At 37.7% G+C, this 27,211-nt stretch overlaps 1 protein-coding gene and 2 pseudogenes across 1 annotated transcript; all 3 read left to right on the forward strand.

Annotated features, from left to right (window-relative positions):
• The first annotated feature begins 1,419 nt into the window (after positions 1-1,419).
• On the forward strand, positions 1,420-2,409 carry LOC138177109 (olfactory receptor 14I1-like). The gene has a single exon (XM_069108093.1). It carries the CDS (start codon positions 1,420-1,422, stop codon positions 2,407-2,409), a length of 990 nt encoding a protein of 329 aa, XP_068964194.1.
• A 13,345-nt stretch (positions 2,410-15,754) lies between these two features.
• Positions 15,755-16,610, forward strand: LOC138177061 (olfactory receptor 14I1-like; annotated as a pseudogene).
• Positions 16,611-26,150: 9,540 nt separating this feature from the next.
• On the forward strand, positions 26,151-27,000 carry LOC138177062 (olfactory receptor 14I1-like; annotated as a pseudogene).
• The last annotated feature ends 211 nt before the right edge of the window (positions 27,001-27,211 follow it).

Below are 27,211 nucleotides of genomic sequence, written 5' to 3' on the forward strand. Positions count from 1 at the left end.
ATTAAGAGGAAAAGCTTCCTGGAATAAGGAAGAGACAGGCAAGTCCCTCTGTCTTCTGCTCTTGTTGAGACGAGATGCTACAGTATATGAAGGGCATTGATAAGCTGCAAGGGATCAAGCAAAGGGTCATCAGGAAGGTAAAGTTTATTCCGTATGAAATGAAAAAAAAAGAATTGGGATTGTAGAGAAATCATTTTCTAAGGGAAAATGATTAAAAAGCATTTGAAGGTTTGACAAGTGAAAGGAAGATTGGTCTGGTAATGGTCTGTTCCAGAGGGAAGAACTAAGGAAAAATTGCAAAGAGCATGATTTAGATTTGATGCAAAATATAAGTGCAATAACAGCCATAGCAGAAACAGCAGCAGCAGCAGTAATAACAGTAATAATAGTAGCGGCAGCAGCAGTTGCATTGAAACTTTGAAGTTCAGACTCCACTTAAGAGAAATCCAAACAGGTAAACGTGAATGAACATTGATAAAGGAATAAATACAGGCAAACTTCTTACATTCTAATGTGGGGAGATGATGCGTGTTTCCCTTCTGAACCCTATCATTATTAAATGTTATAGGGAGAGTCTAATCAGACAAGGTCTAGAAGTAGTTCTTTTATGTCTTAAGGAGTTTAAGACAAGAATAGAATGAAAGGAGAGAAAGGGGAATGTCCTGGGTAGTAGAGGAAAGATTGGGGGACATTATCTCAGAACATCAAAGAGTACAAGGAGGTATATATACAAACAGAGGAGAGGTGAGGGGAGTGACTGATTACGCACTTCATTCTCATCTGAACTGCTCAATGAGGGAAGAACAAATATGTACAGGAATATATTTCACTTAACAGGGAAAGAAGAGGGAAAGGAGAGGAAGAAGAAGGGCAAATTAAGAGAGGTTAGATTAATGAAAGGATTTTTGTTGTGTCATTTCAATCATGTCTGACTCTTCATGACCTCATTTGGGGTTTTCTTGGCAAAGATACTGGAGTGGTTGGCAATTTATTTCTCAAGCTCATTTTACAGATGATAAAACTGAGGCAAACAGGGTTAAGTGACTTGCCCAGGGTCACACAACTGGAAAGTGGCTGAGGCTGGATTTGAACACACATTTTTCTGACTCTAGGCCCAGTGATCTATTCATCGCACTATGTAGGAGTAGAACAACTGTCTTTACACTACAAAGACTATAGTATCTCTAGATGGTAGTTGACTAACGGCTCAGTTCTAGAACTAGCATCTCTCTCCTCACCATCATCACATCTAGTCTTAGTTCTGACCCAGATGAGACCTTATCATTGAAGAAATTTTTTAATGGACCAGATTTATTTTCATGGCTCCCCTAGGCATTTTTGTTTGTTCCTTTCTTTGTCTTTGTTTCTTCTATTCACACTATATTTTTATTTTTGATCACTTATAGGGCACAAGAAGATATGGTCAACTTCACCATTGTCACAGAATTTCTCCTAATGGAATTTACTGACATCCGAGAGTTGCAAGTCTTACATGCAATGTTTTTTCTCTTGATTTATTTAGCAACATTAATGGGGAATTTTCTCACCATCACTGCAGTAGTCACTGACCAACACCTCCATGCTCCAATGTACTTTTTCCTAAGTAATTTATCCCTGTTGGATATATGTTATGTTTCAGTCACTCTTCCCAAATTCATTGTTAACACCTTAATGGACATTCAATCCATTTCGCTCCTCGGATGTACTGCTCAGATCTTCTTCTTTCTCTTCTTTGGATCAACAGAATTTGCTTTCCTCATGACCATGTCCTACGACCGCTTTGTGGCAATCTGCCACCCCCTGCACTATGGGGTCATCATGAAACCATCTCGGTGCCTTTGGGCAGCAGTTGGCTCATGGTTCACTGGCATTGTCTATTCTACTATACACACAGGAAACATGTTCCGCTTGCCCTTCTCAGGATCCAATGTGATCCACCAGTTTTTCTGTGATATACCACAGGTATTGCAGGTTGCAACATCAGATGTTTACAATACTGAATACCTACTCCTTGCCATAAGTTCATGTTTTCTATTATTTTGTTTTGCCTTTCTAATTATATCATATGCTCGTATCTTCTCCAGTGTACTCAAGATTCCTTCAGTGGAAGGACGCTACAAAGCCTTATCTACCTGTTCCCCTCACTTGATTGTCCTTCTCTTATTTCTCCTTTCTGCAATCATTGCAGTTCTGGGGCCAACACCAGACAAAACGTCAGTTCAGAACCTTCTTATTGCAATGGCCTACACAGTATTGCCACCATTCATGAACCCCATCATTTATAGCTTGAGAAACCAGAAGATCAAAGTTGTGCTGATCAGGATAATTAAGATGGCATTATTTCCCAGGAAGAAAGTGTCTAACCCGAAGAAAATTAAGAAGACAAGGATTGTGTGGCTGGGGTACTGAAAATAGAAGATGGTACAGTAATTAGATTTAAAAAATGAACCTATTGATTATTTTCTCCCTTTGATCCACAAAGCAATTAAAAGTATATCCTCCCAAAATCAAAGCTAGAATAATTATTGCATGGAAATGAATGACTTAACCATATTAAAAAATCCATAATAGGCAATGCTGCATATAAATTTACTAATCTATTCAACCATTTAACCATTGTCTTTTTTTTTTTTTGTATAAGCAGAGACCTGGGAAATTTACTGGAAACAATGGATCCCCATCATATGGGGAATGAATGAACAAATTGGTGTATTATACAATGTGACATTATTGAACTCTAGAAAATGAAAGAGAGAATAACAGAAACCTGGGGGTAACTTGTGTGAGCTGATGCACAGTGAAATGAACAGAGCCAGGAGAACCATTTGGCAATGACTGTAGCATTGCAAAGGAAAGTAATGTGAAAGACAACTGTTTGATGCAATGAGCAAATATGACTCCAAATGACTGACGGTGAATCTTGGTAACCATCTTTTGATAGACACGTGATGAACTCTAAAGATATAGAATCAGTCCTGCATTTCCAGGCACAGACAACATGTGAATAGAATTTTCTTGACATAAACATACATACATGCATATTTGTTTCAAGGGGAATGGTGTTATTTACATTGGGGGAAAAGGTAAGTTTATAAAATAAATATCGACAGTGATGTTCAAAAAAAGAAAGAAAATGTCAATCTTTAAAAATATATAGAAAGAAGAGAGCAAAAAAAAAGTTAAAAATGGGAATGACCAAGAAGGGTAGTGTTGGAACTATGATCTTAAAGTTAATATATGTATTTATAAAGAACACATTGTATGTATATGTTATTTTGTAAGTGTATGCTCATGTTTGTTGATGTCTGGTAAGGTAACAATAATAATTTAAAAATAAAAATAAATAGGGGTGGCCAGGTAGCACAGCGAGTAAGAACACTGGCCCCAGTATTGGGATGACCTGGGGATCAAATGAGGGCTTAGACACTTAGCACCCATCCAGAAACACCTGGTAGTGTAACCATGAGCAAGTTACTTAACCCCAATTGCTTAGAGGTGGCCAGGTGGTTCAGCTAGTAAGAGCACCAGTCCCAGTGTTGGGATGACCTAGGGATCGAATCCGGGCCCAGATACTTAGCACCACACCCAGAAATAACGGGCCATGTAACCTTGAGCAAGTTATTTAACCCCAATTGCTTAAAAAAATAAAAATGAATAAATGCAAAGATGCATACTTCTTTTCTTGTTTTTATGAAAAGTGAAATGCTCCTTGTGGCTAGTGGCATTTTGTGCATGGGATAATGTGGCCTCTGAAACTTGGTCCAACATGACTAATGAGAGGAGAAAATGAAAGGTTCATCTTCTTAAAACCTTTTTTTTCTGATTATATAATAATTCCCTTATAAGAATCAAATTCTCACCAAGATAAAAATTGCCTATTGAGTTTAGCAACCCTATATAGACATGAGTATAGTTCCTGGGTCAGCCACTTAGAAATTGAAGTACTTTCTTTTAGTCATCAGTAGCTTTTAATTAAACAAAACACAAAACCCTTAAATATTAGCTAAAATAGTAACAAAAGTATTGTCCTCATGCATAGGTGAACACATGCTATTCCATTTATAAAAGACAAAACCACTTAGAGACAAGAAATGACCAGGGAACATCCATGACTAAGGCATGTAAAGGGAGGAGGTATACATAGTAATTTTGTGAGGCTAGGATTGCAGATTAATTTTTTGGAGTCATGACAATGTATTTTTCTAAGGAATTTTCCAGTCTGGAGACTGACAGTAATTCTAATGCTTGCTCCCATGCAGTGAATGCTGTTTATGCCTCTGTCAATATTGTGGACTCCAAGCTGCTCTCTGGTGGTCTGCTGAGGTCCTTTGCTGATTTTCTTCTCAGTCTTATTGCTCTCTGCTGCACTTCCTCAGGGTTGCCTTCTTCTGGTTGTCTCCTTTGAGATGATCTCTGCTTCTATCCACTAATATGGGAGCTCCTACTATGAAGTTTCTTTCTCAATCAGAAAGAATTCTCTTTGACTTTTTCAGTTCATAGCACCAGGGCAATTTCAACTGTTCTGTGACAAAAATAGCAGCTGGTCACACCAAGTCAGCTGGCTAAAAAAATTCTTGTGCAGTAAGATTATGATTTAACTCCATTGTTTCTGCTTTAGCATCTGTCCTGAGATCACTCTCCCATATCCTACTTGCACACAGGGAAATCAGGTTCCCAGAACACTGATATAACTTCCCTCACACTTTTGTTGATAACCTTGATAAGTTTTATGGTGTTCTAGTAATATAGCTCATGTCATTTTTCCAACCCAGGGCAGAAAGAGGTCTGTGGAGACATGGGTGAGGAATGGCTAGGAATGTGGCAAGGTGGTGGGGGTGTGGGGGGCAGGCCTTGTAGTCAGCAGCTACAGAAGCAGCAGGAGCAACAGCAATACTCAACATACAGGGATGGCAAGGTAATTGAATACCCAGTCAGAAAGAGATTTTAGGAGACTCACATGTTGGTCCTGTGTAGGATCTTGCACTGTTTGGCAGCTCTTTAACATATTACACAGTTACGGTTTGCAATTCTTGGGCACAGAGATATAATCACAGATACAAAGGAGCAGGTGTCATGCCTGGGTGAGGACCAGAGCACAAAGCAGGAGGGCACTGACCAGACCTCTTCTTGGATTACATCATCATGGAAGCATCCGAAGCCCCCACATTGAACTACAGAAGCTCAGAACAGTCATTCCCTCTAGAGTTGAGCAGAGCTCAATTCTAACATAAAGTATTATGTCAAATTATAGTCTAGAAAAGGGAGGAAACAACAACAACAAACTTAGTTTTAAAAGTTTCTGGGACAAAAAAACAATCAAAAGCTAAACAGATTTTTGAAAAGGAGACAGAGTAAAACAAGGGGACAATTTGGAGAGAATAGGATAGAGGGAAATTCACAATTAAGAATAACTGTGAATGTGAATGGGATGAACTCACCCATAAAACTGAAGAGGATATCAGAATGGATCAGAAAACAGAATTCGACACTATGTTGTTTATAAGACACACATTTGAAATAGTTATTCCTATTAAAACACTAGGAAGCAGAGCAACAAAACCAAGCTTTTTTTCAATGGTAAGTTATTCATTTTTTTCAGTCATGTCTAACTCTTTCTGACCTCATTTTGAGATTTTCTTCACAAAGATACTGGAATGTTTTGACATTTCCTTCTCCAACTCATTTTACAGATGAGGAAACAGGCACACAGGATTGAGTGACTTGTCAAGAGTCACACAGTGACTAAATGTCTGAGGTCAGATTTGAAATCAAGTTTTCCTGCCTCCAGGCCCAGTCACTGCTCTAGCCACTTTACCACTTGGCTGCCCCCTCCCCCAAATGATAAGTAGTATTTAAAATCAAGAGCAAATATTATCTAAAATGAGGATAAACTACCATGGATGAAGCAAGGATGTTCATTATCACCATCATTCAATACTGCATTAGAAATGCTAGCTATAGCAATAAGACAAGAAAAAGGAATTGAAGGAATAAAAGTAAGCAACAAGGTAACAGAACTCTCACTTTTGTAGATGATGTGACTATATTTGGAAAATCTAAGAGAATCAACAAAAACAACAAAATCTAGTTCAGAGGTGGGGAAGCTGCAGCTTCAATGCCACATATGTCCCTCTAGGTCCTCAAGTGTAGCCTTTGACTGAATCTAAACTTCAAAGAGCAAATCCCATTAATAAAAGGATTTCTTCTGTAAAGCTTGGACTCAGTCAAAAGGCCTCACCCAAGGATCTGGAAGGCCACATGTGACCTCGAGGCCACAGGTTCCCCACCCCTGACCTAGTTGAAACAATCAACAAATTTGGCCAAATTGTAAGAAATAAAATTGTTCAGTAGTGTCTGACCTTTTGTGACCACATTTGGGGTTTTCTTGGCAGGGATACTGGAATGGTTTTCTATATCCTTCTCCAGCTAATTTTACAGATTAGAAAGCTGAGGTAAAAGGGTTAAGTGACTTGCCTAGAGTCACGCAGCTAATAATTGTTTGAGGCCAGATTTGAACTCAGGAAAAGAAGTATCCTTAACTCCAGACCCATCATTCTATCTACTGTACCACCTAGCTGCCTTATACAGTAATTTTCCTTAACAATTTCTTGTAATATTGTATCCAGATTCTTTTTTTTTTTACCACAACTTTCAGGTAGTCTGACAATTCTTATATTCTCTCCTTGATCTGTTCTCCAGATTAGTTTTTCTAATGAGATGTTTCAGTTTATCTTCCATTTTTTCTAGTTTTGTTATATCTTGGTGTCTTACAATGTCATTCAATTCCATTTGCCCAATTCTAGTTTTCAAGGAGTTATTTTATTCCTTAACATTTTGTTTGTCTATTTCTAATTGGTTAGCTTTCTTTTCATAATTTTCTGTGATTGTTTCATTTTTCCTAATTTTTCCTCTTTTGATTTTTGAATTCTTTTTTTTATTACTTCCAAGATTTCTTTTTGGACTTGGGACCATTTGACCTTACTCTTTGGGGTAGGAGTGATTTTTTAAACCTTACTATCTTCCTCTGAATATGAACCCAGATCTTCTTTAACACCAAAGTAGCTACCAATGGTTAGGTTCTTTCTCCTCTACTCACTCATTTTTATTTTTAATTTGCCTTATTTTATTTTTATCAGTTTAATATTATTATCAAGTTTTAATCCAGAGTTGCTATATATATGTCTATCTATCTATCTATCTATCTATCTATCTATCTATCTATCTATCTATCTATCATCTGTCTATTTATCTATCATCTACCTATCCATCTATCTATCCATCCATCTATCTATCTATCTATCTATCTATCTATCTATCTATCTATCTATCTATCTCTTTATATATATCTGAAAAAAGGTATGCATCTTCCTATTTTCATTCAATTTTCTCCAGAGGTCTATCATATAACTTTTCAAAGATTCTACTCATCCCATTGACTTTCTTTTCCTTTATTTTCTTCTTCTTCTCTTGGCTTCTATTTCCCCCCTCAACTCAGTAAACTCCAGTGGCTCCCTATTGCCTCCAGGATAAAATTTAAAATACTCTGTTTGACATTCAAACTCCTTCATAATCAATCTTCCCCCCTTCCAGTCTCCTTTTGCTTTAGTCCCCAACACATTTGCTTCAATCCAGTAACACTGACCTCTTGACTTTCACAAACAAGACATTCCATCAATTGAATCTGGACATTTTTTTGGCTGTTCCCTCCTCCATGCCTGGAATGCTCTTCCTCCTGCACTATAGTTACTATCTCCTTGGCTTTCTTTAAGTGCCAAATAATATCCCACCTTTTACAGAAAGCCTTATCCAATGCTTCTTAATTCCAGTGCCTTCTCTCTGTTAATTGTCCCCTATTTATCTCCTGTTAGAATATAAGCTCCTTGAAGACAAAAACTGTCTTCCTTTTTCTTATTTGTATCTCCAGTGCTTAACACAGTGTCTGGTACATAGTAGCTACTTTATAAATGTTTACTGACTGTTGGTTAGGTATTTCTAAATGCAAAGCTGGACATTTTCTAGTCCTTGTTTCAGAACTCCTAGATTAAAGTTATGGTTCTTCCACTTTCTAGTTGTGTGGTTTTGGTTGAATCGTGTAACTAATATGATTATTATTTTCCTTGTATGTAAAATTATTATTAAAAAATTCCCATAGTTGTGTTGAGAGCATGGAATGACAAACATCAAGATGATTTATAATAATAAAGCTTTATACACATTGTTATTCTTTTAATTTTTACTGTGCTATATAAATAAGACTTTCACGTTAGCCTTTTTTTTCTTTCTGCAAATCATGGAATCATGAATCAAATGATACCTTATCATCGACAAAATTTTGGATCTTTTTGCAGACTGAATGAATTAATATAACTGGCAGATCAGTTTCCAAATTGGTAGGTACAAATATTACTCTCACCACAAAGTATATTTTCAACTGTGGTATAATTGAAGTGTGTATTTTTACCTTATATTCAAGATATGCTTTTGAACCTACTTGGCTAATTCATTGGTGGGCTAGATCCTGTTCAGGGCTGGTACCTCCTTAAAGCAATTATTAAGAACTATTTTGCCAAATTAAATGCCAATAAATGTGACAATTTAAGCGAAATGGATGAATATTTGTAAACACATAAATTGCCCAGATTAACAGAAGAGGAAATAGAATATTTAAATAACCCCATCTTAGAAAAAAGACATTGAACAAGCCATCAATGAACTTCCTAAGAAAAATTCCCAGGGCAATGTGGATTTACAAGTGACTTCTACCAAACATTTAAAGAACAATTAATTCCAATACTAAATAAACTTTTTGGAAATATGGCAAAGAAAGAATGCTACAAAATTCCTTTTAGAATATAAATATGGGGCTGATACCTAAATTATGAAGAGCAAAACAAGGAGAAAGAAAACTATTGACCAATTTTGTCAATGAATATTGATACAAAAATCTTAAATAAAATTTTAGCAAGGTGATTAAAACAATACATCACAAGGATCATACATTATGACCAGGTGGGATTTATGCCAGAAATACGTGGCTGATTTAATATTAGGAAAACTATCAGTATAATTGACCATATCAAAAAGGAAACAAACAGAAACAATATAATTATCTCAATGGATGCAGAAAAAGTTTTTGACAAAATACAACACATATTCCTATTAAAATCTCTAGAGAGCAAAGGAATAAATGGATCTTTCATGTTTTAAAATTAAATTTTATATTTATTCTGTTTATTTTTAATTTACATCATTTCCACAAGATTTTGAGTTACAAATTTTCTCCTCATCTTTCCTCTACTCACCACCCCAAAACAGTGATCCCACTGCATACCCCCTCCCCCAATCTGCTCTCTCCTATATCTTCCCCCATCCTCCCTCCAACTTTCCAGTAGGGCAAGATGGCTCTCTATACACCAGTACTTGTATATCTTATTTCCCAGTTGCATGTAAGAAAAATAATAATAAAACGACAATAACAATACATATTAAACATTTGATTTTAAAACTTTGAATTCCAGATTTTTTCCCTACCTCCGTCATCACCCATCCTTACTGGGAAGATAAGCAATTCAATATGGCTTGTACATGTGTAGCTATGCAAAACATTTCCATAGTGGATATATTGTGAAAGACTGACTATATTTCCCTCCATCCTATCCCTACCCCCACTTTTTTGATTCTCTACTTTGATACTGTCTCTTTTCAAAAGTGTGTGCTTCCAATTTCCCTCCCCCTCCACCTGCTCTCCCCTTCATCATCCCCCTTCTCATCCCCTTCCATCCCACTCTCCTGTAGGGCAAGATAACCTATTCAGTGTGTATGTCATTCCCTCCCAAAGCCAAATTCAATGAGAGTAAGTTTGACTCATTTCTTTTTGCCTTCCTGTTCTTCCCCTCCATTCTAACAATTTCCTTTGCCTCTTCTATATGAGATAATTTAGCCCATCCTGTCCCTCCCCATCTCCTCTCATTATATTCCTCTCTCACCTTTCAGTTTCACATTTTAAGTATCATCCCTTCCTATTCAATTAGTCCTGTGCCCTCTGTTGATGTATACCTGTACACACACACACACACATATACACACTCACATATGTACTCATACAAACATATACATATATATATATATATTCCCTTCAACTATTCTCATACTGAGAAAAGTTTCATAAGTTACAATTATCATTTTTTTCCATATAGGAATGTATATAGTTCAACTTTGATAAGTTCCTTATGATTTCTTTTCCCTGTTTACCTTCTCATGCTTCCATTGCTTTGTATCTGAATGTCAAATTTTCTATTCAACTCTGGTTTTTTCATCAAGAATGCTTGAAAGTCCTCTATTCCATTGAGTGACCATATTTTTCCCCTGAAACATGATACTCAGTTTTGCTTGGTAGGTGATGTTTGGTTTTAATCACAGCTCCTTTGACCTCCAGAATATCATATTCCAAGCCCTTTTAATCCCTCAGTGTAGAAGCTGCCAGATCCTGTGTTATCCTGATCGTGTTTCCATAATATTCAAATTGTACCTTCTTGGATATTTGTAATATTTTCTCCTTGATCTGGGAACTCCAGAATTTGGCTATAATATTCCTACGAGTTTCTCTTTTGGGGATCTTTTTCAGGAGGTGATTGGTGGATTCTTTCAACCTCTGTTTTGCCCTCTGTTTCTAAAACATCAGGGCAATTTTCTTGAGAATTTCTTGAAGGATGATTTCTAGGTTCTTTTTTTTGATCATGGCTTTCAGGTAGTCCAATAATTTTAAAATTATCCCTCCTGGATTTATTTTCCAGATCAGTGGTTTTCCCAATGAGATATTTTACATTGCCTTCTATTTTTTCATTTGTTTGGATCTGTTTAATAGTATCTTGATTTCTCATAAAGTGACTAGCTTCCATTTTCTCCAGTCTAATTCTTAAGGAATGATTCTCTTCAGTGAGCTTTTGAGATTCTTTTTCCATCTGGAAAATTCAGCTTTTTAAGGCATTCTTCTCCTCATTGGCTTTTTGAGCCTCTTTTGCCATTTGAGTTGGTCTATTTTTTAAGGTGTTATTTCTTCAGTCTTGTTGTTGACTGTTTTTTCATGATTTTCTTGCATCATTCTCATTTCTCTTCCCAATTTTTCCTCTACTTCTCTTATTTGGTTTTCAAAATCTTTCTTAAGGGGTGGCTAAGTAACATAGTGAATAGAACACAGGCCCTGGAGTCAGGAGGAGCTGAATTCAAATCCAGCCTCAGACACTTAACACAAAAACTAGCCATGTGACCTTGGGCAAGTTGCTTAACCCCAATTGCCCTCAAAAAAACAATACAACAAACAAACAAAAAACAAAAAAAATCCTTCTTAAGCTCCTCTATGGACTGTAATCAGTTCATATTTTTCTTGGAAGTTTTTGATGCAGGAGTTCTGATTTCATTATCTTCTTCTTGTTCCATGCTTTGATCCTTTTTGTCCCCCAAAAAGGCATCCAAAGTCGGATTGCTGTGCTTCTTTTGCTTGCTCATGTTTCCATTCAATTACTTGACTTTTGAACTTTTTGCCACAGTAGAACTGTGCTTCCAGAGAGGACAGCTTTGTCCCAAATTGCTGGGGTTTTCACAGCTGCTGGAACTATTAGCTGGGTGCTCTCTCGGAAGCCTCCACTGGCTCTGACACACTGGACAAGCACCCCAGGACCTCCACACTAGATTGTGATCCAAATCCTAGCAGGTTAAAACAAGAGGGATTACCCCTCAGACTGGTTGCTTTCTCCTCCTATGTTCTGCAGACCAGGAGCTCTGAAGCAGCCATGCTCAGCAAAGTATGCATGGCTGCTGCCTTCAACTGCTTCTCCCTCCAAGGGCAGAGGCCAGACTTCACTCCTGGACTCCCTGTTTCCAAAGTTCACACTGACCTCTCACTTTGTCTTTGGCACTTATGGGTTGATAATTCTGTCAACCACCACAGCTGCTGGTGATCCATTCTCCTGAAGTCCCTCCAGCCAGTGGCTGGTCATGGCCTCCCTGAGGCTAAAATCACATGCTCATGTCAGGCTGGGCTTTGCTCCCAGAGACTGCTATGGACACTTCCTGCTGGCCTGCAGGGCTGTCTTCAGTGGGAGGTTAGTTTCTCTCTGTCACTTTGTGGGTTCTGTAGCTCTAAAATTCGTTTAGAGTCATTTTTTACATGTTTTGGAGGAGGTGGAAGCAGGAGCTGCATGAATGTCCTGTTTCTACTCTGCCACCTTGGCTCCAACCGATCTTTCCTTAAAACGTTAAGTAACATCTGTCTAAAACCATCAGCAAGCATTATCTATAATGGGGAAAAACTAGAAAGCTTTCCAGCCAGATCAGGGGTGAAGGAAGGATACCTATTATCATCACAATTTTTCAATATTGCACTAGAAATGCTAACTATAGCAATAAAAGGGTGAAAAAGAAATCAAAGAAATTAGAATAGGCAATAAGGAAACACAACTATCACTCTTTGCCAATGATATGATGACATACATACAGAATCCTGGAGAATCAAATAAAAAAATAGTTAAAATAATTACCAATTTTAGCATTTTTTAAACTTTCTTATTTTTATTCCTTTTTGTGAAATGGCTCATATGGATATGTGTCCTATATGATTTCACATGTATTGATATCTTGTTGCTTGCTTTTTCAGTGGCTATGAGAGTGGCATGAGGGAGGGATTTTTTTAATGGCTTGAAGTAGATTCTCATCTCCTGGCTTCTGACTGGAAAATGGATATTTACATGTGCAGAAAATAATGTGAATGTTACTCCTTTCTCAGTGAAAATTAAAATAAGGAGACTGCTGATATGCCCCAAAGCCCTCTAAATACGTATTTTGTCCTCTGAGAATTCTATGTCTGTGACTTCTTTTTTAGTTTTGATTTTAGAAGGAAAGAGAGAAGCCGGAAGTGCAGCAATACATATTTTGTTCATGTATGTTTGAGTATGTGTGTGAAAATCTGAATGTGTACAGGTGTATGTCTGCTACAGGTGAATGTATGTATTCTGCCTATAGGGTAGGAGGTGAGATTATGCTATGTCACTGAATTCAGGGGCATTGAATTTTGTCAATGGTGTTAAAATAGTTGAATTACTTATAGGGTATTTGGAAGGGTGGAGAAGGAATTCAAATGTTGATTTGGTAATTTAGGTTTGGGAGAAAACTTGGGAGTAGGCTGAGGTGTAGAAGAGTATTTGTGGTGGATTGAAAGGGTAACATAGGTGTATGTATGCATGATTCCTAACCCTAATCCCAAATCTGTATATGTATGTATGTATGTATATATGTATGTGCCTTTCTAATCCAAAATGTATGTATGTTTTCTATCCCTAAACCTAAACTTATGTATGTATCTGTCTCTTTATACATAAACACATATATGTATATAGTAATTATTTTGTATTTATAAATATACACACAATTTATATTAACATATATGTAAAACAAACTTATGTATATATAGACACAAATCTGTATACCCTGATATCACTCCACCAATAACTCTGTTGCTATCTGTAGCATCCATCCATCCATCTATTCATTTTTTCCTCTATTACCTATCTCTATGCATATATTTGCATATCAGCACTTTTTTTCTTTATCTCTACCTCCATCTCTCTCTATCTCCATCATCTCCATCTCCATCTCTACTTCAGCTCTATCTTTGTCTTGCCCATCTGCACTGGCAGACGTAGTTTTCTCTCCATCTGGTGCTTGTAGAAATAAAATCCCTGCCCCATTCCTAATTCCTTTTCAGAGTGAATTAGCTCTTGCAGTAATTCATCCTCTTAGTAGCTAACCAGGGAAATAAATTCCTTTCACACAATAAGAGAGAGTATGCAGAGACTAGAGGTATTTTGAATGTTGGCTCTGGTAGGGCAGTGTGGATTGTATCATCCAAAGTGCTAATTTTACAAATCTTGACCCTGATGCCCAGAGGAAGCAAGGCATGAGAGATGAAGAGGTGACACTGTGAGGGAAATTCCAAGATAAGTGTAAAATTAACCCTAAAAATCAGACCTCTTGAATTCCCAATTCTGTCTTCTGATCATTGAACCAGATGGAGGATATGGGTTAGCCTCTGGCTTGGTGTTATCTAACTAGGGGGAAGATGGTCTCATAAGAACAAGGAGAAATATTATTCACCTTATTTAAAGAAAAGCTTCTCAGTGAGAGAAGATAAAGAGCAAACTTATTCTGGTGGGAATTCTTCAGCCTGAAGAACAAAAAGGCTTCTGCTTGCCATCAATTTCAGGGCACACATCAGACATTTGCCATTAGTGTGGATAATCTTAGCAAGAATGAGGAAACACATTCAAGCAGTAAAATGTTTACCAGTAGCTTATTGGTCAGAATAAGAGCCCTAGAAATGTCTAGCAAGTGGAAATAAGCTGGACAACAGAGATGAGGTTAGCAGAGGAAACAAACAAAGGAAAATATGATGACTGTTTGGGAAGAGATGACATTTCTACTGTCAAGTTCTTTTTAGTTTAATACTAAGACATCAATATTAAACAATAGATGATTTAAATACAGGACAGAGTAATTAAGCAACTAGGTAGCACTGTATAGAGGGGTGGATCTGAAGTCAGGAAGACTCAATTTTGTGAATTCGAATCTGGCCTCTGATACTTAATGCCTGTGCAACCCTGGGTCAGTCACTTAACCCCATTTGCCTGAGTTCCTCATGTGTAAAATGAACTGGAGAGGGAGATGGCAAAATAATACCGTATCTTTGCCAAGAAAAACCCCAAACAGTGAAATGGAAAGTTGGATACAATTGAAAAATGTCTTAACAACAACAAAAACTACAGAGTAATCACTGTTAGTGTTTTCATAGTTATTTGTATTTCTATTTTTTTTATAAGGGAAAAGGCATTTGGAGTCAGAAGAATTGGTTTCAAGTTCTGATTTTACAACTAGTGGTCATTGTTACTTTGTACAAAGTACTGAATTTGTTTGTGCTTTGCTATCCCAATCTGTCAATAAAATTGACAATTTTATATAATGTTTGAATATTTTCAAATCACTTTTCTGAATAAAACCATGTGAAATATTGAGTAAATGTGTTAGTTTTTCCCTCATCCTCATCTTTCTCTCATTCCCTCTTGATAAATATAAAGATATATAATATGTATATACAAACACATGTATTTAAATATGTGTATAAATGTATATGCTCACACTTATGTGTATAGGTGTATGTGTGTGCGCACATATACCAAATTTATTTCCACTCTTGTTGGTGATAGTCCCCTTTCTTACTTCTGCAGGGGTATTATTTACTTTCCTAACATTCATTATGTTCTTCCCATTCATTCTGCAGAGCTAAGCATTTAAAACTCTGTTTCAGAACTGTTGGATGCATCTTAGCCTCATCTTTTCTTTTCTTTTTTTTTTAAGCAATCAGGGTTAAGTAACTTGCTCAAGGTTACAAGGCCAGTTATTTCTGGGTGTGGTACTAAGTATCTGAGCCTGGATTTGATCCCCAGGTCATCCCGACACTGGAGCTGGTGCTCTGACTCGCTGAGCCACCTGGCCGCCCCAGCCTTATCTTTTCTACTGCAAGCTCTGCCTTCAGCTGTTTTGACTTAAAAATATAATGAATTTTTGCTTTTGTTCAGGTTTAATACAAGAGAATGGTTTTCAAGTTCTATTTGAATAAATACTTTAATTCATTCTTCTTTTTAATACTGTTTCTGCTTCTCATAGTGTGATTTGATTTCAGTTGAATTACAGCTCACCAGCAGAGATGGGCAACTTCTCCTTCATCACAGAATTCCTCCTCATGGAGTTTTCCAGCATGCGGGAGCTGCAGGTGTTACATGCTCTGTTGTTCCTGCTGATTTACCTGGCTGTCCTGATGGGCAATCTTCTCACCATTGCTGCTATTATTACTGACCCACACCTTCACTGTCCTATGTATTTTTTCTTTCTGAGCAACTTATCCCTACTGGATATCTGCACCATCTCAGTCACACTTACTAAATTCATTATGAATTTTTTATCTGGCACTCAGTCCCTGTCCCTCCTTGGCTGTGCTGCTCAGATATTTTTCTTTCTCATCTTTGGAAGAACAGCGTTTGCTTTGCTTGTGGCCATGTCCTATGACCGCTTTGTGCCCATCTGCCAGCCCCTACACTATGGCTTCGTCATGATGCCAACACATTGTATCTGGGCAGCAGCTGGCTCATGGCTCAGTGGGGTTATTTATGCAGCTGTACACACAGGGAACATGTTCCACCTGCCTTTCTCTGGATCCAACATGATCCATCAGTTTTTCTGTGATATCCCTCATGTATTGAAGGTTTCAGCCTCTGATGTGTTCAACACTGAGTTTACATTAACTGTAGCAAGTTTGTGTTCTTTGTTATTCTGCTTTGCCTTTTTAATTGTATCATATGCTTGCATCTTCTCCAGTGTGCTCAAGATTCCTTCTGTGGAAGGACGCTACATGGGTATTTCCACTTGCTCCCCTCAGTTGGTGGTGATCCTCATTTTAGTTCTCATTTCTGCAATTATTGATGTTCTCATGGACATATCAGTCACGTCACCTATCCAAAACCTTTTAATTGCTATGGCTTATACAGTACTGCCTCCATTTATGAACCCCATCATCTACAGCCTAAGAAACCAGAAAGTCACAACTGCCATGAGTAAGATGATCAAGCAGATATTCTTTCCCCCAAGAAAGAAATGTCCATCCTTGAAAATATAAAATAGTTGAAGAATATGTATTTGTTCTGTCAAATGTGTAAGATGAAAACCTGAGGTAGTCTAGAATGGAGAGAAATGGCACCAAAAACATACCACCCAGGGAAACAGACCCTTAGATGAAATGTTACATTGGATGGAATGAATCAATCATTTATTTTCACAAGGCAGAGATCCAATCTGCAAGTGGTTATTGTTGATGGTGAAATTATCATGACACTAGCCTATTGCCTTTGGACAACTGTTCCATCAGAAGAATGGGTGGAAGCTTCATCGATTCCCTGAACAATGGCAGATAAGCTTAACCAAAAGCATCCATCAAGATCGTTTCATTTCTCCCCTTCCCACATGTTTCTTGCCTTCTCACTTTCATTCTTTTGTTTTCGTTCATATTTATGATCATAATGTTCTTCTCTTTCTTTACATGTTGAAAATCTATCAATACTTCAAATACATGCATGCAATACATATATACACTCATATGCCTAAAAGTACATATTATGTAAGTATATAGTTTTTCTCTGGGAACTTAAACTTTTTTTCCCCATGTTTGCTCATTTATAAAATGAGAGAGTTGAGCTTGATGACCACCATAGTTCCTCAATCTCAATTTTGATGTTATGACTTTGCACAAAATCTTTCTTTATCCCTTTGTTCTGTTTTATAACTTCTTGATTTCTCATAGAGTCATTAGCTTCCATTTGCTCCATTCTAATTTTTAAGGAATTATTTTCTTAGGTGAGCTTTTGGACCTCCTTTTCCTTTTGGCCAATTTTGCTTTTGAAGACATTCTTCTCCTCTTTGGACCCTTTTTGCCATTTCGTCTAGTCTGTTTTTTAAGGTATTATTTTCCTCAGTATTTTTTGGGGGGCATCTCCTTTAACAAACAAGCTGTTAGCTCATTTTCATTTTCTTTCCTCACTCTCATTTCTCTTCTAATTTTTCATCTACTTCCCTGACTTGATTTTCAAAATTCTTTTTAAACTCTTCCATGGCCTGAGACTAATGCACAGTTTTCTTGGAGACTTTGGATATAGGAGCTTTGACTTTGTTATATCATGAGTGTGTGTTTTCATCTTCCTGGTCACCAAAGTAAGATTATATAGTCTGAGTTTCCCCCCACTGTTTGCACATTTTCCCAACCAATTACTTGACTTTTATCTCTTTGTTAAGGAAAGTCTCTTCTTCCATGGTGAAGGTTGCACTGTTCCAAAATTAGGGTATTTGTGCAGCTATTTTCAGAGACACTTCTCAGGATGTGTAAGTTTTCAGTTCTTCCAGGGTAATATGATCTAAGCAGGCTTGTGCTTTGAGGTCTATGAGTGATCACAAACACTCTTTTCTGCCCTGGAACTGTGAGGAGGGTTCCGTCTCCAGTGCTGCCACAAGTTCTGCTCTTCCTTGCCTCAGGACTGTTACCCAGGACCGCAACCCAGATCCATGTATGGACAAGGCAACATAGTCCTGCATCAGTGCCAGCAAAGAGACCCCCTGTAATCTCCTTCTGATCAGTTGTTTGATCCCCTTACGGTCAGGGGGTAAGATAATGGGGAAGACAAAAGACAGATAAATTGATAGATAGTTAAATAGATGACAGCTTTCCCTGTCCTCCAAAAACAGTAATAAAGATCCTAAACTCAAGAAGATTATATTCTAATAGAGAAAGAAAAAATATCAGGGGGAGCTAGAATGGGTTATGTCATTCAAAAATAACATTATTCAATAATTTCCCAGTTCATGGGACCTGAAAGGGGAAAGAAGTGAGTAGCATGTCAGAGAGACCCTCCACAATAATAATCCTGCCCAACGGATGACCAATCAAGAGAGTAGGATTCAGTATATCATTACCACAAGTTAGGTAAGCAAGAGAGCTGGTGGAAAAATATAGTAGACTAGATAGACAGAGAGTCAAGTGGGCATCCTCCCTAGAACTTCCTCCAGAGATAGTGCCTTGAAAAGAGTAGGTAGTTTTGGGTAAGTTATTAAGTCCCTCTGTACTTCAGAAAACTTCAGTGTATAAGTTGCAAAGAAGTTGTAGGCTTGCATTGATATAGCAACTTTCTTCAGTTTAGAGTTCCATATCACAATGAAATCCAAGACCCTTTTCTTATCCCTATGATTATAACAGACTTCTTGTTGTTGTGTCATTTTGTCAGACTCTTTGTGACCTCATTTGTAATTGTCTTGGCAAAGATACTGGAGGGATATGTGCTTTCCTTCTCCAGATCATTTTTCAGGTGAGAAACTGAGGCAAACTGGATTAAGTGACTTTTCCAAGTTCACACAGAAAGAAAATGTATGGGTCTAGATTTGAGCTAAGGACACTGAGTCTTCTTGCCTCCAGGTGCAGCAATATATCTTCTGTACCACCTAGCTATCCAGATACCTACCTCTCTGGAAAAGGCAAGGCAAGATGATAAGTTTACAAGATAAGCAATGGAAAATTCAAGTGTATCAATAAATATTTAAAAGATAAAGTGGTCAATTGTTTTATTTATCAATCTATAGAATGATACATTAATGTTACTTTCTTGTATTTCAATCATTTTTCAGTATTTTCATATAAGAAATTCTAAATACCATTGATCCAAGAAATGCAATTGGAACCCCAAACTCTGAGGTATCATGGCACTTTTATCAGATTAACTAACATGACAGAAAAGCAAAATATTAAATGCAGGAAGGGATGTGGAAAAATAGGGACACTACAGCCAAATTGGTTAAGTTGTGAACTGGTCAAGCCATTCTAGGAAATAATATGGAGCTATGCTCAAAGTCAATAAAACTGTGTACACCCTTTGACTTAGCAATTCCACTTCTAGGAATATTTCACAGAGATCAGAGAAAAAGGAAAAGGAGTGATATATAAAAACGTATTTATAGCAGTTTTGTGGTGGCAAAGAATTTGAATTTGAGGAGATGCCCATCAATTGGGAATGACTGAACAAGTTGTGGTATAAGATTATGATGGAATACTACTGTGCTATAAGAAATGATTCAGAGGATGTTTTCAGGGATAAAAAAACAAATTAGGGAGACATCAACTGATGCGGAGTGAACTGAGCAGAATCAGGAAAACAGGGTAATAAAACCAAATATTTGTTATTCATTTATTTTTAACATTAAAAATGAATTCTAAATTCTCTCCCTCCCACTCCTTCCCTGGTCACTTAGAATGCAAACAATATGATATCCATTATACATGTGAAATCATGTAAGACATATCTACATGAACCATTTCACAAAATGGAAGACAAATAAGAAAGTTAAAAATTTATGTCTCCATTTGCAGAGTCCATTAATTCTTTCTTTGGAGGTGGATAACATCTTTCCTCATAAATCCTTTGGAATTGTTTTGGATCATTGCACTGAGCAGAGCAACTAAGTGTTTCATAGTTGAGCATCCTTATAATATTGCTGTTACTATCTGCTCACTTCACTTTGCAGCAGTTCATATAAGTCTTTCTGTTTTTCTGAAGCCATTGCCCTCATCATTTCTCATAGCACCATAGTTTTCCATCACAATTGCATAACATGACTTGTCTGCCCATTCGTCCTTTGATAGGCATCTCTCAAATTTCCAATTCTTTGCCACCATAAAAGGAGTTTCAAGAAATTTTTTGTACATAGAAGTGCATTTTTAAAAATCTATTTGGGGTACAGACCTACAAAAAGGAATGTTAAATAATAAAATTTTAAAAAATGATTTAGAAATTGCTAACAAATGAAAAACAAACTGTGAAATCACATTATCCTGTCAGATGGAATCAACCATACTACTCCTATGTTATGATTCCCTTCTATCCCACTGATTGGACCCTCTGACTGGAGGGCAGAACTAAGACCTCTAAACCCTCCATTTATTGGGTAAGACCAACACTGTCTTCTCATTTCCTGCCAGTCGCACTGACTTTGTACTTCTCCCTCATGCCCTTGTGCTAGGTTCTATCCCCCTTTCATCTTCCTCTTCCCATTTCCTTTACACTTAACAGAGTGCTTGGCATATAGTAGGCATTCAATAAGTCTTTACTGACTATTGACTCATGGACTGATAGATTCCCAGTAGCCTACAATTTTATGACTAAAGTTTTATTTTATTTTTTGGCACTTAATAAATGGTTATTGAGTGTGCCACGCATTGTGCTAAGCACTGGAGATACACAGGAAGGAAAAGTTAGTCCCACTCTCTAGTAGCTCACATTCCAATGGACGGAGACACCATGTGAATAATTAGGTACATACAAGACACAGAGTAGATGGAAGGTAATCTGTGAGAGGAAGGCACTAGCAGCTGGGGGAATGGGAAAGGTCTCTGGCAGAAGGTGGGATTTGAGTTGAGTCTTAAAGTAATCCAGGGAAGCTAAGAGGCTCCAGTGAAGAGGCAAAGCCCTCTAAGTCTCAGGGGACAGCCAGTGTAGAGGTATAGAGATAGGTGAGAGTGTGTGTCATCTCAAGGAGCTCTGAGTCAACAGACTGGACTGTAGAGTTTGGTGAGGGGGACAAGGTATAAGAAGAATGGAAAAGTAGGAAGGGGCAGGAGGAGCAAGCTTTTATGCCAACTAGAGAACTTTTTTTTGAGGCAATTGGAGTTCAGTGATTTATTCCTGATAATTTAATGAGACAGAAGGGAGAACTTTTTTCACCAAGTTGTTTATACAATAGACTATACCCTACCTAATTATTCTCAAGGGGTGGGTCAGATAATCCATAGAAACCCAGGGTATGATGATGTTTATCTTAAATTCTCTGGTGTTTTTGCAGCACCTTCTCCAAAAGACACTGGACAATATATTTCACCAAGTTCTAGAACAAAAGAATCATCCAAAATCTCCAGGATGCTTATAGGTCCAGAAGCTTAGACTTCAGTGCTTTGGCACATTTTTTAGTCTGCCAGTGAGAATGAGATTAATTGGTGAGGAAAGAGATAGTCTCCAGATTATGTGTAGAACTATGAGTAGGTAGGGAACCTAATGACAATAACAACTGGACAGTATACACTTCAGAACAAACAACTCAGGTATTCTCATTACTATTATGATTCCTTTCTTTTGTGACTGGTCAGTTTGCTCAGGTGCTTTATGTGGGAACTCAAAATCATGGGGATGATCTCTGTGTAAGTGATTCTCTTTTCTGGGAGGTTGTTTGGTATCCCACTGTGGATAATATGGTGGGTTGGAATTAAGGAAGACCTTAGTCCAAATTCTTCTTCTGGCTCGTATGAGCCATGTAATCTTTTAGCCCTCCCTCTGAGATGATCTCCAATTCTTCCTATATATGTCGTTTTTACCTATTTACTTGTTTTCTCCTTCCCATTGACTGTGAGTTCTTTGAACTCAGGGACTTTTCTTTTGCCTTTTGCCTTTCTTTTTACCCCAGTGCTTACCACAGTGTCTGGGACATAGTAGTCACTTAATAAATGCCTGTTGACATACTGTGACTTGACTGTGGGTAAGCCTCAGCTTTACTGAACCCTGCCCTCCCCCATTATCATGCCTGTAACATATGCATAGGATTATCTGTGTAACTCACAGACTCATTTTGATGCTCACCAGATATTATGTATGTAACAGACTTTATGAATCTCAATAGTGTTTTGTAAATATGAGTCCTATTTATTGTTCTGATCTATGATGATAGACCCCAGTTCTCCTTTCAAATAAATGTAAATTTGTGTTACTGATCACCAGGAGAGTTGTGAAAAAGGGTCAATTCCTTCCTGCACTTTGTAGCTTAATCTTTATGATGGAGTGCTGCAAAGATAAGTGGAGGACACAGGGACTCTGACTTTCAAATGTAACTTTACCTCTCAGATTCCCTTCTCCCTCATCTGTTATTTAGTTTTGTTCCAACAAAGAGGAGTTGGCCATTTGAACAAATGCAATGGAGGGAGTGCAGGATTGGGAAGCCAAAGACAGTTATTTAACACAGACTTTGTCATTTACAACCTGAGGAAACTTGTCAGTCACTGCCTCTCTCTGTTCTTCCCTTTTAAAGAGAAGGCCTGGATAACTGAGCTTTAAGTTTCCTCCCAGCTTGGAGTTTCTGATTCTATGATCATATTTGAAAGAGACCTTCAAAGAGAGATGATGGACTTCTCTGACGGTCTCAGCAATTCCCCGGATACTTTCAAAAAAAGTGTGTGACCTTCAGTCACTTTTTCAGGTGGAGGCCACTTTTTTATTGGTTGAAGTAGATGCTCATCTCCTGGCTTCTTGCTGGAAAATGGGTACTTACATGTGCAGGAAATAACGTGAATGTTACTCCTTTCTCAGTGAAAATTAAAATAACGAGACTGCTGATATGCCCCAGAGCCCTCTAAATATGTATTTTGTTCTCTGGGAATTCCATGTCTGTGACTTCCTTCTTAGTTTTGATTTTAGAAGGGAAGAGAGAAGCCTGAAGCACAGGAATACATATTTTGTTCGTGTATGTTTGAGTATATGTGTGAAAATCTGAATGTGTATAGGTATATGTCTGCTACAGGTGAATGTATGTATTCTGCCTATAGGGTAGGAGGTGAGATTGTGTTATGTAACTGAATTCAGGTGCACTGAGTTTTGTCAATGGTGTTAAACTTGTTGAACTATTGATGGGATATTTGGAAGGGTGGAGAAGGAATTCAAATGAGTTCAAGTTTTGGAGAAAACTTGGAAAGAGACTGAGGTGTAGAAGACTATTTTTGGTGGAGTGGAAGAGCAATATAGGTGTATGTATGTATGATTCTTAATCCTAACCCCAAATCTATGTATGTATGTATGTACATATAATTTCTGTCCCTGTATGTATGTACATATGTATATGTGTATATTTTCTATCCCCAGCCCTAAATGTATGTATGCATTTATCTGTCTCTTTATACATAAACACATACATGTGTATAGGCACTATTTTGTGTTTTTATACATACATGAATTTATATTTACATACATGTAAAACAAACTTACACATATATAGATTCATACACATATCTGTATACCCTGATATCACTCCACCAATATCTCTGTTGCTATCTGTAGCATCCATCCATCTATCTATTCATTTTTTCCTCTATTACCTATCTCTATGCATATATTTGTATATAAGTACATTTCTCTCTGTATCTACCTCCATCTCTCTCTACCTCCATCATTTCCATCTCCATCTCTGCTTCAGCTCTATCTCTGTCTTGCCCATCTGCCCTGCTAGATGTAGTTTTCTTGCCATCTGGTGCCTGTAGAAATAAAATCACTGCCCCATTCCTAAGTCCTTTTCAGAGTGAATTAGCTCTTGCAGTAATTCATCCTCATAGTAGCTAATCAGGGAAATAGATTCCTTTCACACAACAAGGAAGAGTACGCAGAGACTAGAGGCATCATGGATATTGTCTCTGGAAGGGTAGTGTGGAATATGTCATGCAAAAAGCTAATTTTACAAATCTTGACCCTGATACCCAGAGGAAGCAAGGCATGAGAGATGAAGAGGTGACAGTAAGAGGGGATTCCTAGGAAAGTGTAAAATTAACCCTAAAAACCAGAACTTTTAAGTTCCCAGTTCTGTCTTCGGATCATTGAACCAAATGGAAGATATGGGTTAGCCTCTGGCTTGGTCTTATCTAACTAGGGGAAAGATGGTCTCACAAGAACAAAGAGAAGTCTTATTCACCTTATTTTAAGGAAAGCTTCTCAGTGATTGAGGTTAAAGAAGGATGTTATTCAGGTGGGCATTCTTCAGCCTGAAGAACAAAAGGCTTCTGCTAGCCATCAATTTGGGGACACAATTCAGACATCTGCCATTAGTGTGGACAATCTTAGCAATAATGAGGAAGCACATCTGAGCAGTAAAATGTTGACAAGTTGCTTATTGGCCAGAATAAGAGCCCTTGAAATGCCTGGCAAGCGCAAAAAAGGCTGGATTACAGAAATGAGGTTAGCAAAGAAAACAAACAAAGGAAAATATGATGACTATTTGGGAAGAGATGACATTTCTACTGTGTCAGGTTCTTTTTCTTTTTTAAAGCAATTGGAGTTAAGTAACTTGCTCAAGTTTACATGGCCAGTTATTTCTGGGTGTGGTGCTAAGTATCTGAGCCCAGATTCGATCCCAGGTCATCCCGACTCTGGGGCCGATGTTCTTACTCACTTCACCACCTGGCTGCCCCTAAGCAATTGGGGTTAAGTAACTTGCTCAAAGTTATGTGGCCAGGTGTTTCTGGGTGGGTGCTAAGTGTCTGAGCCCAGATTCAATCCCAGATCATCCCGACTCTGGAGCTGGTGTTCTTACTCGCTCTGCTACCTGGCAGCCCCTGTGTCAGGTTCTTTTTAGTTTAATGCTAAGACATAAATATTAAACAATAGATATTGATGATTTGAACACAGGACACAGTAATCTAGTAGCTAGGTAGCACTGTATAGAGGAGTGGATCTGAAGTCAGGAAGACTCAACTTTGTAAATTCAAATCTGGCCTCTGATAATTAACACCTTTGTGACCCTGGGTGAGTCACTTAACCCCATTTGCCTGAGTTCCTCATCTGTAAAACAAGCTGGAAAGGGAAATGGCAAACTAATCCAGTATCTTTGCCAAGGGAAAAACTCAAATGGTGAAATGGAAAGTTGGATACAACTGAAAAATGTCTTAACAACAATAAAAACAACAGAGTAATCACTGTTACTTGTTTCATAGTTATTTGTATTTCGATTTTTTTTTGATGAGGGAAAAGGCATTTAGAGTCAGAATAATTGACTTCAAGTTCTGATTTTACTACTAATGGTCTTTGTTACTTTGTACAAAATGCTAAATCAATCTGGGCTTTGCTATCAACCTGTGAAACAATGCTCTCAATATAACTGACTTAATTTTGTAAAATGTTTCAATGTTTTCAAATCCCTTTCCTGAACACAACCAAATGCAAAACTCAAGAAATGTGTCAGTTTCCCCTCATCCTCCTCTTTCTGTCATTCTCTCTCTCCATAAATATAAATATATATGCATGTATATTTATACATAATGTGTGTATACAAATATATGCATTTCCCTATGTGTATGAATGTATATGCTCACACCTATGTGTTTAGGTGTATGTGTGTCCGTGGGTACTTGTGTGTGTGAACATATACCAAATCCATTTCCAGTCTTGGTGGTGATAGCCTCCTTTATTAATTCTACAGGGCTACCAACTTTCATCACGTTCTTCCCATTCATCCTGCAGAGGTAAATGTTTAAAACTCTGTTCCAGAATTGCTGGATGCATCTTAGCCTCATCTTTTCTACTGCAAGCTCTGCCTTCAGCTCTTTTAACTTAAAAATATAATGAATTTTTGCTTTTGTTCAGGTTTAATGTGACAATGATTTTCAAGTTCTATTTGAATAAATACTTTGATTAATTCTTATTTTCAACACTGTTTCTGCCACTCATAGTGTGATTTGATTTCAGTTGAATTACAGCTCACCAGCAGAGATGGGCAACTTCTCCATCATCACAGAATTCCTCCTCATAGAGTTTTCCAGCATGCGGGAGCTGCAGGTGTTACATGCTCTGCTGTTCCTGCTGATTTACTTGGCTGCCCTGATGGGCAATCTTCTCACCATTGCTGCTATTATTACTGACCCACACCTTCACTGTCCTATGTATTTTTTTCTGAGCAACTTATCCCTACTGGATATCTGCACCATCTCAGTCACGCTTCCTAAATTCATTGTGAATTCCTTGTCTGGCACTCAGTCCTTGTCCCTCCTTGGCTGTGCTGCTCAGATATTTTTCTTTCTCCTTTTTTCAATAGCAGAGTTTTCATTGCTTATGGCCATGTCCTATGACCGCTTTGTGGCCATCTGCCAGCCCCTACACTATGGCATCATCATGACACCAACACGTTGTATCTGGGCAGCAGCTGGCTCATGGCTCAGTGGGTTTATTTATGCAGCTGTACACACAGGGAACATGTTCCGCCTGCCTTTCTCTGGATCCAACGTGATCCATCAGTTTTTCTGTGATATCCCTCATGTCTTGAAAGTCTCAGCCTCTGATGTGTTCAATACTGAGTTTGTATTAATTGTAGCAAGTTCATGTTTTTTGTTATTCTTCTTTGCCTTTTTAATTGTATCATATGCTCGCATCTTCTCCAGTGTGCTCCAGATTCCTTCTATGGAAGGGCGCTACAAGGCCATTTCCACTTGCTCTCCTCAGTTGATGATCCTCATCCTATTTCTCATTTCTGCAATTATTGCTGTTCTCACGGACACATCAGTCACATCACCTATCCAAAACCTTTTAATTGCTATGGTCTATGCAATACTGCCTCCATTTATGAACCCCATCATCTACAGCCTAAGAAACCAGAAAGTCACAACTGCCATGAGCAAGATGATCAAGCAGATATTCTTTCCCCCAAGAAAGAAATGTCCATCCTTGAAAATATAAAATAGTTGAAGAATATGTATTTGTTCTGTCAAATGTGTAAGATGAAAACCTGAGGTTGTCTAGAATGGAGAGAAATGACACCAAAAACATACCACCCAGGG

The sequence above is a fragment of the Petaurus breviceps genome, unplaced genomic scaffold, assembly GCF_028583685.1.
Source record: "Petaurus breviceps papuanus isolate PSGF00001 unplaced genomic scaffold, PetGlider_PUasm1.0 90330, whole genome shotgun sequence".
Classification (NCBI taxonomy): Eukaryota; Metazoa; Chordata; class Mammalia; order Diprotodontia; family Petauridae; genus Petaurus; species Petaurus breviceps.

Coding starts and splice junctions, on each gene's coding strand:
- LOC138177109 (XM_069108093.1), top strand. CDS start 1,420: ATGGTCAACTTCACCATTGTCACAGAATTTCTCCTAATGGAATTTACT.